Raw genomic sequence first — 17,384 nt, 5'->3', positions numbered from 1 at the left:
CTGTCCCTTCTGCTGACACTGATGAGCCTGTGACACGTTTTCTGTCCCCAGAGCTGTGAATCTCCTGTTGGCTCCTTCATCAGCCATTGCTTATCTGCCTGTTCCACTTGCAGAGACTCTGTGGCCTTTGACATGTGGGGTCTGTTTCTCCCCAGTCTCCACCTGAGCCTGGCTACTGGGCTAGAGCCTTAGAAGACCAGATCTGTTTGTGTGTCCTGGGTTTCTCTTACCCACCAAGTGTAGGTGGTGTCCCTCTGTCTCATAAGAGCTTTGCTGCTGCACACTTTGTCCTTCTGTCCATTATGGAGGTGAACTGTCCCATGCCTTGGTCCTGCAAACCCTCCAGCCACCTTTTCCTTCAATGACTCCTAACCAAGCCTTGTTCCCAGGGCCTTCTCCACCTTGCTGCATGTGCCCTGAGTCCCAGGCTGGCGCAGCTCTGTCCCTTGGCGCTCACAGTGCAGCTTGCGGAACCCCTGCACATCCTCCCTCATTCTTAGTCCTGAATCTCTCAGCTCAGGGGACCTGTCCTGTTCCTGTGAGCTGTGACTGCTCAACCTCAGCCTTGAGGGTTCTGGCTCTTTCCATTTCCAGTTCTCACTCCCTCAGTTCCCCCAGGCTCTCTTTCTCATGAGATGGGACTGAAGTGACCCCACAGATAAAACAGTTTTCAGGAGGATCCCAGGAGGCAGATAGAGCAGAGAAAAATTAAGAGTCCAGGAGCTCTGGGAACAGAGACAGGAGGGAAGACAGACAAGTCTCGGGAGGTCCTCCTGTCCAAGCCCCTGCCTCTGGGGTCAGAAGGGGAGGGCAGTTGGTGATCAGCGGAGGCAAGTGGGGCTTGAACAGGGAAGGCAGAGGTCAGTGTCCCAGAACCTGGATCCAGGGTGGAACCCTGACACCCCGGGGACAAGACACAGAAAATGAACCAAAGCAGCAGAAAAGTTCTCCAAGGTACGGGAAGGGCAGGGAAGGAGGGAAAGAGGAGACTCACCTGTGACGGTCAGCCGAGTCCCTCCGCCGAACACAACACACAGTGACACAGACTCATGCAAAAACTCCTCCCTGGGACTCCCCTACCCACCCCCATGCCCCAGCTGCAGCTGTGATGGAGGAAGCCAGGACCACTGCCCCAGGCAGCATCAGGCACCCAGCCACCTGCTCTCCCCAGCTCAGGGACAGGACAGATGGCCTCACATGCCCAGCTCCAAAAAGGACTTGTCCCTTAATTTGATTTTCCCAGTGACCCCCAGCCAAGGTGGGAATAAACTCATTGGACTGCTTCTGTGTTGCTAAGGGGTGAGGTCCCCTGTGAGGGACATGGTGTGTGTTCTCTGGGAGTCGATACAGCCCTGACCCATTGGTGAGACCTTGGTCGAGGATAGAAGGTGCCCCATGCTGTCAGGACAAGCTGGTTTCTGTGGAGTGCAGGCTGCTCAGTGCCCATCTATGGCCCCATGCAGGACTCCAAGGATCTCTGTCTCACATTTCTTGGGATTGTCCTGAGTGGAATAGGCCTGGCTTGGGAGGCCTAGGCTGGTCCCCTAGGAAAATATCAGCCTGGTCCTCCAGGGTGGTCTTGAGAACACCCCCTGTCGTCCCCTCTGTAGGGTCTCACATGTGGCCATTCTGTTGGAGTGGAGGCTATTTGTGCCTTGCTCCAAATGGAGATGGTGTGAATGTCTGGATTATAGTCTCTAAAGGGACATGGGTCCATGTCTACTCCCCTGCACGGGGCAGAAAGGGCCCATGAGGAGGTGAAATGTGTCACCTGGACGTTAAGTGCCCATGCAGTCCCAAGAGTCTCAGAGATCTCAGCGGCCACCTGAAGCAGCTCTCAGTGGGTCAGTCTCCATCATGGTAAGTCATGACATGGTCCTGGGTGAACACGATGACCGTGCATCCATGCTCTTCAGATGCACTGAGGCCACGTTAGTGGTGACCATTGGTTGTGTAGCCGCAAGGACTTCAGGTCATCATTTTTTAAGAGGTGACAGACAGGTGGCACAGCTCCAGTTGTTTCAACCATTTGAGGAGTGAACAGTTCATGGAAGACCTCTCTCTCTCTCTCTCTCACTCTCCCCCCCCCCCCGCTTCTCTGCCTCTGCCTCTCTGTAACTCTGCCTTTCAAATAAATAACTAAATCTTAAAAACTATTTATTTTTATTTTATTCAAGCAGCAGCAAGACCATCAGAGAAAAGCAAACTCAGACAAATCTTCCATGTACTGGTTCACTTCCTAAATGTTTGCATCTGCTGGGGCTAGAGTAAAGCTAGGAAGTCAGGAATCTATCCAGGTCTCCCATGTGGATGACAGGGATCCAGCTACTTGATCCATCATCTGCTGCTTTCCAGGAATTGGAGTAGGGCAGGGAGTTAAACCCAGGCCCACTGGTATGGAATGCAAGTCTCCCTGGTGGTGTCTTAGCCCCTAGGCCAAATGCCTGCCCCTAACACCTTTGAGGTATCAGCGAATTATTGATAATTTTTGTTTAGGTTTGATAATGGTGTGTAGATATTTTTAAGTCTCTATCTTTTGAGGTCATAAATGGATATTTACAGATGAAAAGATATTAAGTCCAGAATTTGCTTTAAAATATTCGCTAAGAAAGGAGTCATTCTGTTGTGGGTGGGTCAGCAGTCTGTAAATGGGTTATTTTGAGCTCTGGTGATGAGAATATGAGAGACCTTAATATTCCTCTGTCTCCCGTCTCTGTGCTTTGGTGTCAAAAGCTTCCCTATCATCAAATGTATCATGGGGACTCTTGTGCTCAGTGGGTTAAGCAGCACCTGGGATGCTGGCATCCCATATCGGAGTACCAGTTGGAATCCTGGTTGCTCCGTTACTGATCCAGCTCCCTGCTGATTTGTCTGTGAAGAGCACTGGAGGATGTTCCAGGTACCTGGGCCCCTGCCACCCACATCCCTAGGATACCAGGATGGAGTTCCTGGCTTCTGGCTTCTACCAGCCATTGCAGCCATTTGGGGAGTGAACCAGCAGATGTAGGGGGTGTCTCTCTGTCTGTGTCTCACTCTCTGTGTGTCACTCTGCCTTTTAGATAAATAAAATAAGCCTTTAAAACAAAACATAAAACAAATGACAGAGAAGAGAAGTGTTGGAGTGGCTGGATCCTGGCCTCGTAACTCAACAAGCCTATGAATATGGCCCTGGTGGGCTTAGTTTTTGTTTTCTTTTTTTTTTCTTTTTTTTTTTTTTTTGACAGGCAGAGTGGACAGTGAGAGAGAGACAGAGAGAAAGGTCTTCCTTTTGCCGTTGGTTCACCCTCCAATGGCCGCCGCGGTAAGCGCACTGCGGCCAGCGCACCGCGCTGATCCGATGGCAGGAGCCAGGTGCTTCTCCTGGTCTCCCATGGGGTGCAGGGCCCAAGCACTTGGACCATCCTCCACTGCACTCCCGGGCCACAGCAGAGAGCTGGCCTGGAAGAGGGGCAACCGGGACAGAATCCAGTGCCCTGACCGGGACTAGAACCCGGTGTGCCGGCGCCGCAAGGCGGAGGATTAGCCTAGTGAGCCGCGGCGCCGGCCTTAGTTTTTGTTTTCTTACAATGAGGTAAGACAGATGCTGTGGGCTGCTGGGACCCCCAAGCTCCCTTCTTACTCAGAGTCTGGGATTTGGGAGAGGAGTGGCTCTGCTCAGGATCCCAGAGGACCCCTGTCTCTGTTCCTTTGAGGTTCTAGAGCTCCCTGAGTGTGAGGGCTCCAGCCCTGGGCCACTTGTGAACTCTGCTGAAGGCTGTTGCCCTGTCTCTGGAGGTACAGGTGGGGGCCTGTGAGCACCTGGGACACTAAGCCCTGACGGAGATGGCCGGGTCTGCACTTCGGTGAGACTGCCTTACTCGTTTTCAACGTCCCTTGTCTCTGCCATCAGGCTGCAGGTGCATGTTGGGGCTGAGCCATTTGAAGAAGGGAAGGAGGAGGTCCTCATGGATGGGAGGTGTTGGAGAGCTGAGCCCCTGGAAGCCTGACTTTGTCTGTCACTCTCACCCTGCCCTGACCTAGTCTGACCCAGCTCCAACTGGAGTCCTGAATTCAAGTCTGACCCTGCTTCCCACTGCATGCCTCTGTTGGTGCTTTGCTCTTGGGCCCAGTTTTCCCCTGCTTCTCTCCTTCATGTGGGTTGCTTCTGTCCTGGGGCCTGACATCTGTGTCCCAGACTCCTCATAGGCAAGGTCCAGACCCCTGCTGTGGTGAGCCTGCAGCCTGACCCTGATCTCCCCCACCATTGGGTCATCCTCCACAGCCCTGGTGTGCTACCTCCGTACCCCATGTTCTCCAGACCAGCTCCACAAAACACTGGCATCTTTCAGGGCTCTCAGGGCAGAGAAGTGGCTCAATGTTATTTGGGAAACACTGGGTTTCACCACTTTAACTGTTTCTCTTGCCAGTGGCTTTATTTAAGGAAATACTGTGAAATCTGAGAAATGCGTGTTTTATTTTCCGGGCTATTCCATGGCTCTGGGATGATGACAAACCACCAACTCCCATCCTGACAAGTGTTCTCCTGCCTGGGTCTCTTGTGTGGAAACCAGAAGTTCATTCTCTCTTCCTTCCCTTCAGGCTGTGAGCTTGGCTCAGGGGCACCTACCCCGGTGATTCAAAGCCTACACCTGGCTCCTAGCTCCTGGGACCTTGCTCATCTCTCCCTGGGGCCACCCCCATTCTCTCACTGAATTCCTCTCCCTTCCCAGGTGGACAAGGAGGGCATCCCAAGGCTGGGCTGCAGGGAGCTCACCAGCCCAGCTCTCTGCTGGGCTGAGGGGAATGATGGGAGATGGGATAGCACCAGGAAGTGCCCCTGTGTCTGAGTGGAGACCTCTCAGCCCAGGAGGTGAGCAGACCCCAAGGCATGATTGGGTCTTTGTTGAGCTGTGGGATGGAGACTCCAGACAGTGGGCAGCTGGGGAAAGGGTGTCTGGGTAAGGACAACTCATCCTGCACAATGCCCCAGGGAGACCCTGGGCTTCTCTACTTGAGCCATTTCCCCACTGGGTACCAGGAATTCTCTCATCTCTCACCGAGAAGCCTGGAGAGGTCAGGAATGAATTGTTGACACGAAATAATGAGATCGAGCAGGTGTCTGATTGACAGGATATTTATTGAGAGTTTATTGGGTGCAGGGGGAAGGTGGGATGACAGGGGAGTGAATGGAAGGTTCTGCAGCTCCTGGCCCCTGGGGGTGGGGGAGGGTGGGGCCCTAAGAACATTCTGCAGGGGCCAGGCTCTTCTCCACGGCTTGGCCCTCGTGCGTGACCTGGCAGGTGACTCTCTGGTAGGATTTCCACTGATCAACTGACAGGCTGAGGAAGCTGCTGGCTGTGTACTTGTTGTTGCTGTTTGGAGGGCTGGGTGGTGTCCACACCCTGGGTGATGGGGGTGCCATCGGCCTTCCAGTTCACCTTCACAGTGCTGGGGTAGAAGTTATTGATCAGACACACCAAGGTGGCCTTGTTGTCCTTGAGTTCCTCAGAGGAGGGTGGGAACAGAATGACCGAGGGGGTCACCGCGGGCTGACCTGTGAGACAGAGAAAGGGGTGATATGCTAGAGGCGAGACCTGGTATTGGCAAATCCCCCCTTGCCATTTTCCCATCTAAAATCTGTGACTGTTCACAGTGTGTCCGTCTGTCCCTTACCCTGGAACCCTCCTCCCTCCTCTTTCTCTTTTGCCGATGGAGCCCCCTACAGAGCAGACAGTCCTGCACCCTCCCGAAGCCCTTCCACGTTTCCTGTCCTGTTTCCTGTCCCGGGTGAGCTGACCCAGCCCCTTGCCTCTGCAGCCTCAGCTTCTTCCGCTTTGTAATTGGAGCAGCCTTGCTCCTCTCCGGTCCGCAGAGGCTGAGATTGGAATCTGGCCCTGACCTGCTGAACCCCAGCCCCAGCCAAGGCCTCCACTTCATTCTTTCAGTGCCTGGAGACTCCTCTGAACAAAGGGCCCACCCCTCCCAGCAGCACAGTCAGGGCTGTGTGGGGATGGCCCCCGCCTGTGCTTGGCATGTGAGGGAGGGTCCTGAAGCCTCCTGCCCCCTCAGGCTCTGTCCCAGTGAGGCCCCTCTCCCCCCTGGCCCTCCCTAGTGGCTCACTTTTGCCTTGGCTCCTGGGAATGCTCCCCAAACCAGGGCGGAGTGACCCCTATGGCTGCCCCAGCAGCCTCTCATTCCACCCGGCAGCCAGAGCTTCTCTGAACTGCCCTCTGCTCCCCCTCCTGGGCCACTGGGTCTACTGTGCCCTTCAGGGAAGGCAGGAGGCCAGGCCACGGTCAGGGGAGACATGGACCCCAGGGGCTCCAGATCTGCTCCTTTGTGACCAGTCTGTCCTGTCCCTCAGTGTCCCTGTGTCTTCATGGCCCAGCAGAGGCTCAGATAGCACAGCCTGGCATGAGTCAGAGCCCTCTCCACCCTCTGCTGGCCCTCCCTCAGAGGAATCCTGTGCCTCTGGATGCTGGGGTCACAGCCCCGGCCATGCCCCGGGGCCTCCTGGGTGCTTCTCCCAGCCTAGATGGACCTCAGGCCCTCAACTCAGACCCTGGAGAGTCAGAGACTGTCTCTAATGCCTGCTGGAACCCCCGATAAGAACTCAGACCTTGGAGACTCAGGGATTGTCTCTCATGGCTCCTGGAGCCCCTGATGAGAACCAGTCTTTTCCCCCCGCAGGGACCTGCCCTGAAAGAGGGAAGGAGCCTCTGTCCCTGAGTAACCCCCAGCCCAGGCCCTTGTACCTAGCTGTGTCCTGCTGTTGGGATAAGAAGGCTCCTACTGCTGGGGCCCTTCTTGTGGGCTAGAGACCACATGAGACCACCCACGTCCCCCAGAACCCATGGGAAAAGTAAGGGGAACACAGAGGGGTGAAGCCCCTAGGGAGAGAACACAGACTTTGCACAGACAGCAGGAGGTGAGATGGGAAGGAGAGGTGGTGAGAGCCACTTACCTGTGACAATGACCTTGGTCCTGCTGCTGAAGACATACCACAGTGACTGAGACTCGGACCAAAACCTGTGGGGCAGCACCTGGAGCTGGCCCTGTGGGGGGCAGGGCTGGAGCAGGAATCTGACGGGCGTAACAAGCATAGGCTTAGCAGACAGGGCTGCTTTCTCGACACAGGGCAGATGGGTGGACAACCCATCTCCCCCTAGCCCTCAGAGGCCTGCCCCTCATCTGAGGTGGGTGCTGCCCACAGCCCTGAAGTCCCCCTCGTATATGTCCCCCTCTGAGGCTGTCAGTGCTGATGGAATGCACACTAGGAGCTCAGCAGACCCCAGAGTGGCACATCCTCTCAGGTCACCATGAGATGTAGCAGAAAGACCTGCGCTGGTTCAGACCTGCCCTACCTCTCCTGGCCTCATTTAGGGTCTCTGAGTCTTCCTCCCCAGCTAGGTGCCAGAGTTCAGCCAGGCTGGCCTCCCTGGATCCGAAGACCGGATCATTCCTGACTCAAGGCACTCCCACGTAGGGACTCCTCCTCTTTCATTTCTACTCATGGAGATGCAGATCATCCCCACCTGATTCATGAAGCCTTCTCTGATGTCGCAAGACCACTCTTTCTAGCTGTTGATCAATCACTTGATCCATCCATCAATCTACAGATCCATGCACCCATCCAACTGTGTATCTGTTTGTCCATCTATCTAGCCACTGATTTATCTGATCACCATCTGTCATCTATCCATCCATCCAAATACCTGTCCATCTATCTGTCCATCTGTTCATCTGTGGATCCCTCTGTCATTCATCAGTCTAACAATGCTACCAACGGCCTGCCTGCACCAGAGACAGTTTCACACACTGGGAGATGGGAAAGCCTCTCTGGCTCTCAGGTCAAGGCCAACAAAGCCCTGATCTCAGTCAGCCCTGCATTTCCTCCCTAGTCCCTTGATGTCTCTGCAAGAGCTCTCACTTTTCTGGAGACTTCTTGGTGTCTGAGACCACTCACTCCTCTCCTCAGCTTCCCTTTCTCCCGGGCCCAGATATGGTTGCCATCCCAGACTATCACTCTGGCTCCTTCTTTCCCTGGACTCTCCCCACTCTTCTGCATCTGACCCTCACTAGGTACTCCCGTGACTGCCCAGGGTCTCAGATCCTGGTTTCCAGCCCTGACCTGTCCTCGTGACTCCAAGTTTACATACTTTCTGCACCCTGAGCTGGTCTCTGCGTGACTGCTTACCTCAACCTGAACTCCTCATTTCCCTGCAAACTCGACACTGTGCAGTCCTCATGTCAGGCAGTTCTCTCCAAGCCAGAAGTCTGGAGTCATTCCCCTCATTGAATCACTCTCTGAGTTCCAGACATCTTATCTCAAAAGCAAACATCATTCAAGTACTCAAAAGAGAAAGAAAAAATACCACACATAGACTGTGACACTCAGAGTTTTTGTTGGCAAGAATTCTCAGGCTTTGCCAAATCTGAGTTTTCCTCCCAAGATAATTCACTTCTGTTGGAATCGCTCACCTCAGTAGCAGGACCATTTGACCATGATTGTGTTTAAGACTTTCACACAGAAGATCTTTGAAACAGAAGTTCAGAGTGGTGATGTGAGTTCACACTTGCGTCTGATTTAAAGAAAGCAAGCAGCCAGCCTCTTATTAATTGTTGAAGGAAGCTGTTCAACTTGACAAAGGGTATCTTTCCAAACAATCTTTACACTTAAAGGCAAAACATTTCGGAGTCAGAAACAAGGCAAGATTGCTCACTCCCACTTCTGTTGTTCAATGTATGAGGGCACTTCAAAAGTTCACGGGACAAAAATGGAATGACAGGATGTTTATTTTGGTGCAAAAAATTGAAATCTGTGCATATTTTTTCATGTCATGCATTTTTTCATGGCATTTTTAGACCCCTTTTATGCATGAATTTGAATCTTTTTTTGTACCAAAAATAAACTTACCCTTCATTCCACTTCCTGCAAACTTTTTGAAGTATTTTACAGATTCTGGCATATGAGCTGAGATGGGAGAGGGAAAGGTTTAAATATTAGGAAAAAAGAGAGAAAATGATTGTTGACACATGCTGTAATACTAGACAGAAACCCCAAGGAGAATCAGCTGAAGAACTGTTAGAATTAGGATATGAATTAAAGTGGCTGAACACAAGAGCAGGTCTCCTTGCTACTCAAACAATAATCTTTCAGGGTATGAAACTGGGGGAAAATTTCCAACTTCAATAAAATTGTATTACAGAAACCCAAGAAATAAATCACAAAATATGTAAGATTTACTTGAATGAAATAGAAAAATACTTGACCAGTAAATAATGTAAAAATTATCACTGAGGAGTAGATCATGTTCCTGGATGAAGATACTGAGCATCCACAGGAAGACAAACACAACACAAAAAGTACGCTCTTTAAAAATTAAAGAACTGATTCTAAAATCCAGCACTAAGAGTGGTGGTGGATAAAAACCAATTATTTTGAAAACCTTTGTTTAAATGACGGGTCCTTTCCCTACCAGATACCACCACATCCTATAGAACTAAAATGATTAAAACAGAGTAGAGCGATGCAGCAGTAAGCTAACAGACAAGAGAACCACAGAGAGAATGCCATAAACCATTCAGTATTTGATAAAAATTGCATTTATAGTCAACAAATGTGTGATGATTGACTTTCCATTTGGAAAATAAATAGGTAATATTTCTATGTAAAAAAATGAATTCCAGATCAAGTAAAACAAATGCAACAACCTACCAAAATAGTAGAAGGACTAGAATAAAATGGAAAAGTAATTTTATAATATTTCTACACTAGGAGCAGATCAGAGAAATCATAAAGAGAAGTTCAGAGGACAACATTATGGTGCAGTGGATTAAACTACACTGGAAACACTGGCTGGAGTGCCAGTTAGAGTCCTGGATGCTCCACTCCAATCCAGCTTCCTACATTTAATGCACCTGGAAAGGCAGTGGGTGAGGCCCCAAGTACTTGGGCCCCTGCCACCATGTCGGGGACTAGGATGGAGTTCCTGGATCCTGGCTGCAGCCTGACCTGACCTGGCTATTGCAGCCATTTGGGGAATGAAACCAGTGGAGGGAAGAGCTCATTCTGTCTCTCCCTTTCTCTCTTGCATTCTGCCTTTCAAATAAACAAACATATTTTTATTTTAAAAAGTTCAAACTAACCCAACACATAAAAATTAACTGCATTATGACGAAAGATTCCATAAACAGAAGGCATAAAAAAGACCAGGGAAAAACATTTGCAACGTATTTAGTAAACAAGAAACTAATATCCCAACTGTAGGAAGAGTTTCCATAAGTTACACCAGAGGATTTGAGCAATGGCCAACCAGTTAATTCACAGAAGAAATAAAATCAGTCAATTAAAATATGAAAACACAATCGACTTCACCAATGATCAAATAAGCAATAAAATAACAAACACTATCTATTGTTTGCCTGTCAGATAGGCAAAATAGAAACCAGATGGGTACTAGCACAGTGTTGGGCACGGTCACTCGAGCGAGTACAAGCTGCTGCAGTCTGTTGGATGCATAACTGGGCACTGCCTGCAAGGTTTCAGAAGTACCTCTTCTCTGACACAGCAGTTGCACTGTTAGACACCCACCTGTGGACACGCCTAAGCTGGACATGTCCACACCCGCACGCCTGCAAACAGATACAAGGACTTCCATGGCAGCATCACTCGTGTGGGTTCTATCAGACGCAGCCTAAATGTCCACGAACAAGAGCACGTGTAAACACATTCTGGTCCATCCATACTTAGCTCACAGTGCCGGAATGCTTAGAACATGGCAGATCCACAGGGACTGCTACTGGAAATGTCTATGATAGGTCTCTTAAAAAGCTTCAACCCCTGTGCCGGACAAAGGCTGGGGTGCACGAGACCCCTGTTGTCTGCCGACTCCCCCCAGTCCAACTCCTTGCATGCTTAAGTCATGCTGCTGCTCTGCCTAGATCCTGAGCCAGCTGGGACACTCCCACACAGAGTGAGCACCCATTCCCCTAAAACTGGCTGTGGGTCCATCCCAGTAACTGGACAGCCCTCGCGGTTCAGGTCCACCCTGCTTGCACCTTGGCCTATCCCCCAGTGTGTATTTATGGACAAGTCTGAGTGTACATCCTTGGGGAAGACTGAGCCAGCCCTGACTCTTCTCTTGGGCCACTTGTTTAAAAACACAGAATCTGCTACTGGGGTCGCATAAGTCCTCTCACTGTCCTGGGACTGTCTGCGCCCCTGTGCTCTGTAAACAGCGAGAACAACGGGAACGGCCTTGCAAGGTGCTCAGAGGGAGGTTCTGTCCCTGAGCCCTAGTGCCCACTGGGTGCGATGAATGGGCTGTCACAGAAGCTTATGATTTCACAGCCTGTAGAGGAGGGGGCTGGGCGGGATGCACCAGGGCTCCCCGCAGACCCCACCCTGGGCATTTGCCCTGGCAGCATCTGCATCTGGATGGGTTTGGCTTCTGGAGGAGAGGACCCGTCCCAGAAGTTGACTTGGGCTGAGTGTCCTTGTCTGAGGGCCATAGAACGGCAGCTGGAGCCCAGGGTGAAGGCTGGATGACAGCTCAGCAGTGGGATGGGGAGCAGCTGCATCCTGCTCCCGGTAGACACAGAGGCTACCTCCTGCCATGGACTCCTGCCCCTTCCTGTCTGTTCCAACCAGAGGACTAGGGGAAGACAAGAAATGCTCAAAATCAAATGGAGCTGGAACACTCAGGAACCCAGATCAACAATACTTCAAGGCAATCTTCAAATAAAAATGAATGCAAACCAATCCATGACTGACAAACATGGACACGACCCAGGAAGCCAGTGTCTGTCCAGCCCCTCCTCTGGGGCAGGCCCTTCCTTCAGGCTGCTGCTGCAGAGACCCCACTGTGTCCCCCACGACTCGCTCACCCCTTACCTGCCCCATGGGTTCCACAGGCTGAATCCGCTGCTTCCTGTCCCGGTTCCAGGGCCTCTGTGATGCTGCTGGCAGGATCAGCAGGCCCTGGGTGCCCACATCCAGGTCCAGCAGCAGCAGGACTCAGCACTGGTTGGTGCTCATCTGCCCTCAAGGTCAGAGTCATCTCTGGATGGACTTTAGTGTGGGGTCTCTGGAAGGAGACCCCTAACTGGTGGTGGCTGCCCCACTGCACTGCGATTTGCATGGCCCCATGCGTGCCCTCGGCCAGCTCTGGTTTCGGCTCTATGGCCATTACTCCCAGGCCTCGCTCCCAGAGGAGCATCCACCAACTGCCCTGCTGTGGTTGGGATCTGAGGCTCAGCCACCTGCCTGGCCCTGCCCCTGGAGCCCTGTGCGGGGCACACATGGCCCACCCTTTCTCCCTTCCCAGACCCCCAAGGGCACCCTGGGTCTTGGAGCATGACAGCCTCACCCAGTGGAACAAGAGCTCCCCAGGGCTGGAGTTTGGGGGAGGAGTGGGGTGTGGTGGGGCTGTGGCTTCCTTCTGATCAGCACCCAGGCTGGGACCCTGCACCCTGCACTCTGGCAAGTCAGGACCGGCTGCCCCCTTGCCCTCTCCTGCATCAGGCAAGGGCGCTGCAGGGAGTGATTCCATATCCCTCAGGCAAGGAGTTACTGTGAGATCACGAATGCTGAGTCCATGTAGCCCTAGCTGCCCCCGAGCCTCAGTTTCCTCCTCTGTATATGGGAAGAGGTGTTCTCTGCAGCAGAGAGGTGATTAGGATTAATGAGGGGGCTGGTGCTATGGCGCAGTGGGTTAAAGCCCTGGCCTGAAGTGCTGGCAGCCCACATGGGTGCCGGTTCTAGTCCCGACTGCTCCTCTTCCAATCCATCTCTCCGCTATGACCTGGGATAGCAATAGAAGATGGTCCAAGTCCTTGGGCTTCTGCACCCACGTGGGAGACCCAGAAGAAGCTCCTGGCTCCTGGCTTCAGATCAGCACAGCTCTGGACGTTGTGGCCATCTGAGGAGTGAACCAGCAGATGGAAGACCTCTCTCTCTCTCTCTCTACCTCTCTCTGTAGCTCTGTCTTTCAAATAAATAAAATAAATATTTTTTAAAAAAAGGATTAATAAGACCACATGTTTGCTAAGGACCCAGTGGCTGTCAAGTGAATGCTGGCTCCCTTTCTGCCCTCTTGCTTTGGGCTTCAGGGCAATTTCTGGGGTGTCCTGGGAGCAAGTGCACCTGTTTTACAGGTGAGAAAACTAAGGTGCAGGGAAGGTGACGTTACTCCAGGGATGGGTGCAGGGAGAACTAGACTCTAACAGCGAGCTCAAACCCTGTGTTTTCAGGCCTCCTCCTGCGCTCCCCATCTACCTGCAAGGCTGGTGCCCAGCTCCCGATGGAGCCAGGGTTTGAGCTCTGGTAGGAAGAGGTAGAGGAGGAGAGGGCTGAATAGGTGCTTTGGGGTGGAGTCTGTTTGGAATCCCAAGAGCATAACACATAATGTATTTTTTAAACATTTATTTATTTGAAAGGCAGAGTTACAGAGAGGCAGAGGGAGAGAGGGAGAGAGAGGGGCGGGGGTGAGAGAGAGATCTTCTATCCACTGGTTCGCTCCCCAGATGGGTGCAATGGCTGGCACTGTGCTGATCCTAAGCCAGGAGCCAGGAGCCAGGGGCCAGGAGCCTCTTCCAGGTCTCCCACACCAGTGAAGGGGCCCAAGAACTTGGGCCATCCTCCACTGACTTCCCAGGCCATAGCAGAGAGCTGGATCAGAAGTGGAGCAGCCAGGACTCGAACTGGCACCCATATGGGATGCCGGCACTGCAGGCAGCAGCTTTACTCGCTATGCCACAGCACTGGCCCCAACACATAATGTATTGACAGCAGTAATACTGCTTAGTGCTCATTGATGTTCTGCATGCCTTAACCCCAGCACCTATTTGAAGATGAAGAAACGGATGCTCAGGTACAGGAGGCAAGGAGAGGGAGAGCGAGTATTCTCATCCCCTGGTTCACTCCCCAAATGCCCACAATGGCAGGATCTGGGTCAGGCCAAAGCCAGGATCCAGAAACTCAATCTGGGTCCCCCACATGGGTGGCAGGGACTCAACTACTTGGGCTGCCACCTGCTGCCTCCCAGCATGCACATAAGGAGGAAGCCAGAATGGAGAGCAGAGCCAGGAATTGCAGACAGGCACAGTGACTGGCATGCCTGTGTCCTACCCAGTGTCTGAAGCCCTGCACCAAATGCCTGCCTCCCCTCCCCTTTCTGGATGCAACTTGGCTGAGAGGTGGCGGGACTGGTCGCGGACTCAGGCCTGGCCCTTGCACACACCAAAGTCTGCTCTGTTGCTGCTGCTGCTCTCTGGGCCCTGGTGGTGTCACATTGCTCATCACAGCCTGCAGCCCAGCACACAACAGCTGTTCTATTACATACGAACTGAGCTTTTCTCTGCCTCAGTCATTCTCTGGTGGCATTCCTGCTCTTTACCTCCCTCCATTCTCATTCTTTCTGATAGCACACAAAGGTCGGACCCCAAACCCTGTTCTGCCACCTCATGTGACTGTCTTCCTGCATTTCTTGCATTTCCAGTTGCTTTTTCTGCCACAAAATCCTTTTTTGTTTTTTGACAGGCAGAGTTATACAGTGAGAGAGAGAGAGACAGAGAAAGGCCTTCCTTCCATTGGTTCACCCCCTAAATGGCCGCTACAACTGGCACGCTGCGCTGATCCAAAGCCAGGAGCCAGGTGCTTCCTCCTGGTCTCCCATGCGGGTGCAGGGCCCAGCCCAAACATCTGGGCCATCCTCCACTGCCCTCCCGGGCCACAGCAGAGAGCTGGACTGGAAGAAGAGCAACCGGGACAGAACCAGCACCCCAACCAGGACTAAAACCCGAACTGTTGGCGCCACAGGCGCCGGCCCCACAAAATCCTTTTTTAAAAAATATATTTTATAGTGTGAAATTTCAATACATGATTAGTTTGCAATGATCAGATCTGGGAAAGTGGCAAATCTTATCACAAACACTGGTTGCTTCTTTGTGTTGGTATCATTCCAAATCCCCTCTACTAGCTATTTGGAAAATGATTGTTGTCAATCATAGTTACTCTCCTCTGCCACAAAATTGTCTGCAAAAGTTCAGTTCTGCAGCCCTGGAGGGTTATTTTTTTAAAGATTTATTTATTTATTTGAAAGAGTTACACAGAGATAGAGGAGAGGCAGTGGGGGGAGAGGGGTCTTCCATCTGCTAGTTTACTTCCCAATTGGCCACAACGGCCAGAGCTGAGCTGAACCAAAGCAAGGAGCCAGGAGCTTCTTCTGGGTCCTTCACTCAGGTGCAGGGACCCAGGTACCTGGGCCATCTTTTACTGTTTTCCCAGGCCATAGCAGAGAGCTGAATTAGAAGTGAAGCAGCCAGGTCTCAAACCGGTGCCCATTTGGGATGCCGGCACTGCAGGTGGGGGCTTTGCCTGTTATACTACAGTGCCAGGCCCCCTTGAGGGTTCTTGATTCTGTTTCAGTTAGCTCTCAAAATGAATTGCCTAGGAGGCCCTTTAAGAGTGGCATGGGGTAGGAGGCATTTGGCACAGTGGTTAAGGGTCACAGGAAGCCTGTATCCCGTATTAGAGTGCCTGGGTGGAAGTGGCAGCTCACTGCTAATTCCAGCTTCCTGCTCATGCACACCCTGGGAGACAGCAGGTGATGGCTCAGGTGCTTTGTCCCTGCCACCCACTGGGAGATCTGGGTTAAGCTCCAGGCTCCTGACTTCAGCCTGACCCAGCCCTAGATGGTGCATCCATTTGGGAATTGAACCAGCAGATGGAAAATCAATCAATCAATCAATCAATCTCTCTCTCTCTCTCTCTCTCTCTCTGCTTTTCAGATAAAAAAGAAGAAAATTATTTATTTGAAAAAGTGTTGCTCAGCCCTTGTTATGAGTCAGATGGTCTTTACCTTTCTTATTAAATTTGGTGAAAATCAGTCTAACGGTTTTCATGGGATGTGGTAGTAAAGATAAGCTGGAACTTTATATCACTGCGGTCGATTATAGCTGTCTCTGAATCTGCACATTTCTGCATGTCTTTGAGGAAAGTTATTGATTACTTTTATTGCTATCTAGGATGTTTGTATCCTAAACAACCATAGAAGGTATAAATAGTGTCTGCCTTGGGGAGCAGAGGCCAGGCACGCTTACGTCCAGTGTAAAAAGGTTTGGGGTCCCCAAGCTTGGATGTGCAGATGTCACCTTCTTTATATAGTCTTGGGGAACTGCTGCAAGAAAGAACTGAAACCTCGTACTTTTGCTGTGAGTGATAAACTGTTCTTTGTCTCTGATCCAGGAGTCCTGTGTCTTCTGCCACCATCCACAAAAACCCATGGCAGGTGTACCTTTTAGTTAGCAAATAAAATTTCAGATCCTTCACGGTCCTCAATAATGAGGAGGAGAAGGAGGAAGACAGATGAAGTTGAGGATGGTGACCTTGCCTTAATTGTTTCACTAGTAGATTACCTTTTTATTTTATTTTATGATTTTTACAAAATGTTTATTCTCTTAAATCTGCATTCACAGCATGTTAACACTTTAAATGTTTATCATTTTCAACAACAGCAGCAATATCTAAGTAAGTGGAAATAATCACTTTTATCTACAGATAAAATGAGTATTAATTTTTTTTAGTAAAAAAAAAAAAAAACCTTAGGGGCCAGTGCTGTGACATAGCGAGTAAAGCCACTGCCTTCAGTGCCGCATCCAATATGGGCATTGGTTTGAGTCCCAGCTGCTCCACTTCCCATTCAGCTCTTTGCTATGATCTGGGAAAGCAGTAGAGGATGACCCAAATCCTTAGGCCCCTGCACCTGCGTGGGAGACCCAGAAGAAGCTCCTCGCTCCTGGTTTCAGATGGGCCCAGCTTCTGCTATTGTGGCAATTTGGGGAGTGAACCAGCAGTTAGAAGGTCTCTCTCTCTCTCTCTCTCTCTCTCTCTCTCTCTCTCTCTTTTTCCTTCTCTCCCTCTCTCCCTCTCTCCCTCTCTCCTCTCCTTCTCTCCCTTTCTCCCAGCCTTTGCCTCTCTGTAACTCTCTCTGCCTCTCAAATAAATAAAAAAATTTTTTTAAAAAGAAGAATCTTAACTTCCATCAAATTTCAACTCAGGTAGCTTTGTTGTACTTTCATTTAGTAGATATTTTTAAAAATAGTGTATAGCTTGAAGTATATTAAACCATGTTCTCAGCCAAGCCGAGTTACAAAGAAACAGTGATTGTGGATTTCACAGGCAGGCTCGGTGTTTTCAAAGTGCTTGACATTCACCACTAAGGCAGAATCAGATCAGCCTTCTGTGATCTCCACAAACACTGCTCCAGCAGCCGGGACTGAGGGCTGCATTATGCATGCAGATACCCACCCCCTCCCCCGATGCCTCCCTGCTGGTGGAGATGGAGGACGATGAGTGGTAATGGGGAGTGGGTGCCCTAACAGATATCCTGCGGGGCAAAGGG

General features: G+C 51.2%; 2 protein-coding genes and 1 gene segment (V, D, J or C); 1 reads left to right on the top strand and 2 right to left on the bottom strand.

The window, feature by feature from the left end:
* LOC133751829 (melanoma antigen preferentially expressed in tumors-like) overlaps positions 1-17,384 on the top strand; it is a 181,889-nt gene that overhangs the window by 73,034 nt on the left and 91,471 nt on the right. The window lies entirely within an intron of this gene.
* LOC133751830 (immunoglobulin lambda-1 light chain-like) overlaps positions 1-17,384 on the bottom strand; it is a 35,669-nt gene that overhangs the window by 639 nt on the left and 17,646 nt on the right. Inside the window, 2 exon segments of the mRNA XM_062181981.1 lie at positions 995-1,032; positions 8,894-8,911. Of these exon segments, the coding sequence (XP_062037965.1) occupies positions 995-1,032; positions 8,894-8,911 (56 nt within the window).
* Positions 5,216-7,523, bottom strand: LOC133752324 (Ig lambda chain C region-like). The segment is given in 3 exon segments: positions 5,216-5,533; positions 6,944-7,034; positions 7,515-7,523. Coding segments are annotated over 3 exon segments (418 nt in total).

The sequence above is a fragment of the Lepus europaeus genome, chromosome 23 (assembly GCF_033115175.1).
Source record: "Lepus europaeus isolate LE1 chromosome 23, mLepTim1.pri, whole genome shotgun sequence".
NCBI lineage: Eukaryota > Metazoa > Chordata > Mammalia > Lagomorpha > Leporidae > Lepus > Lepus europaeus.
The sequence above is the reverse complement of the archived record's forward strand: the minus strand, read 5'-3'. Positions and strand labels throughout refer to the sequence as shown.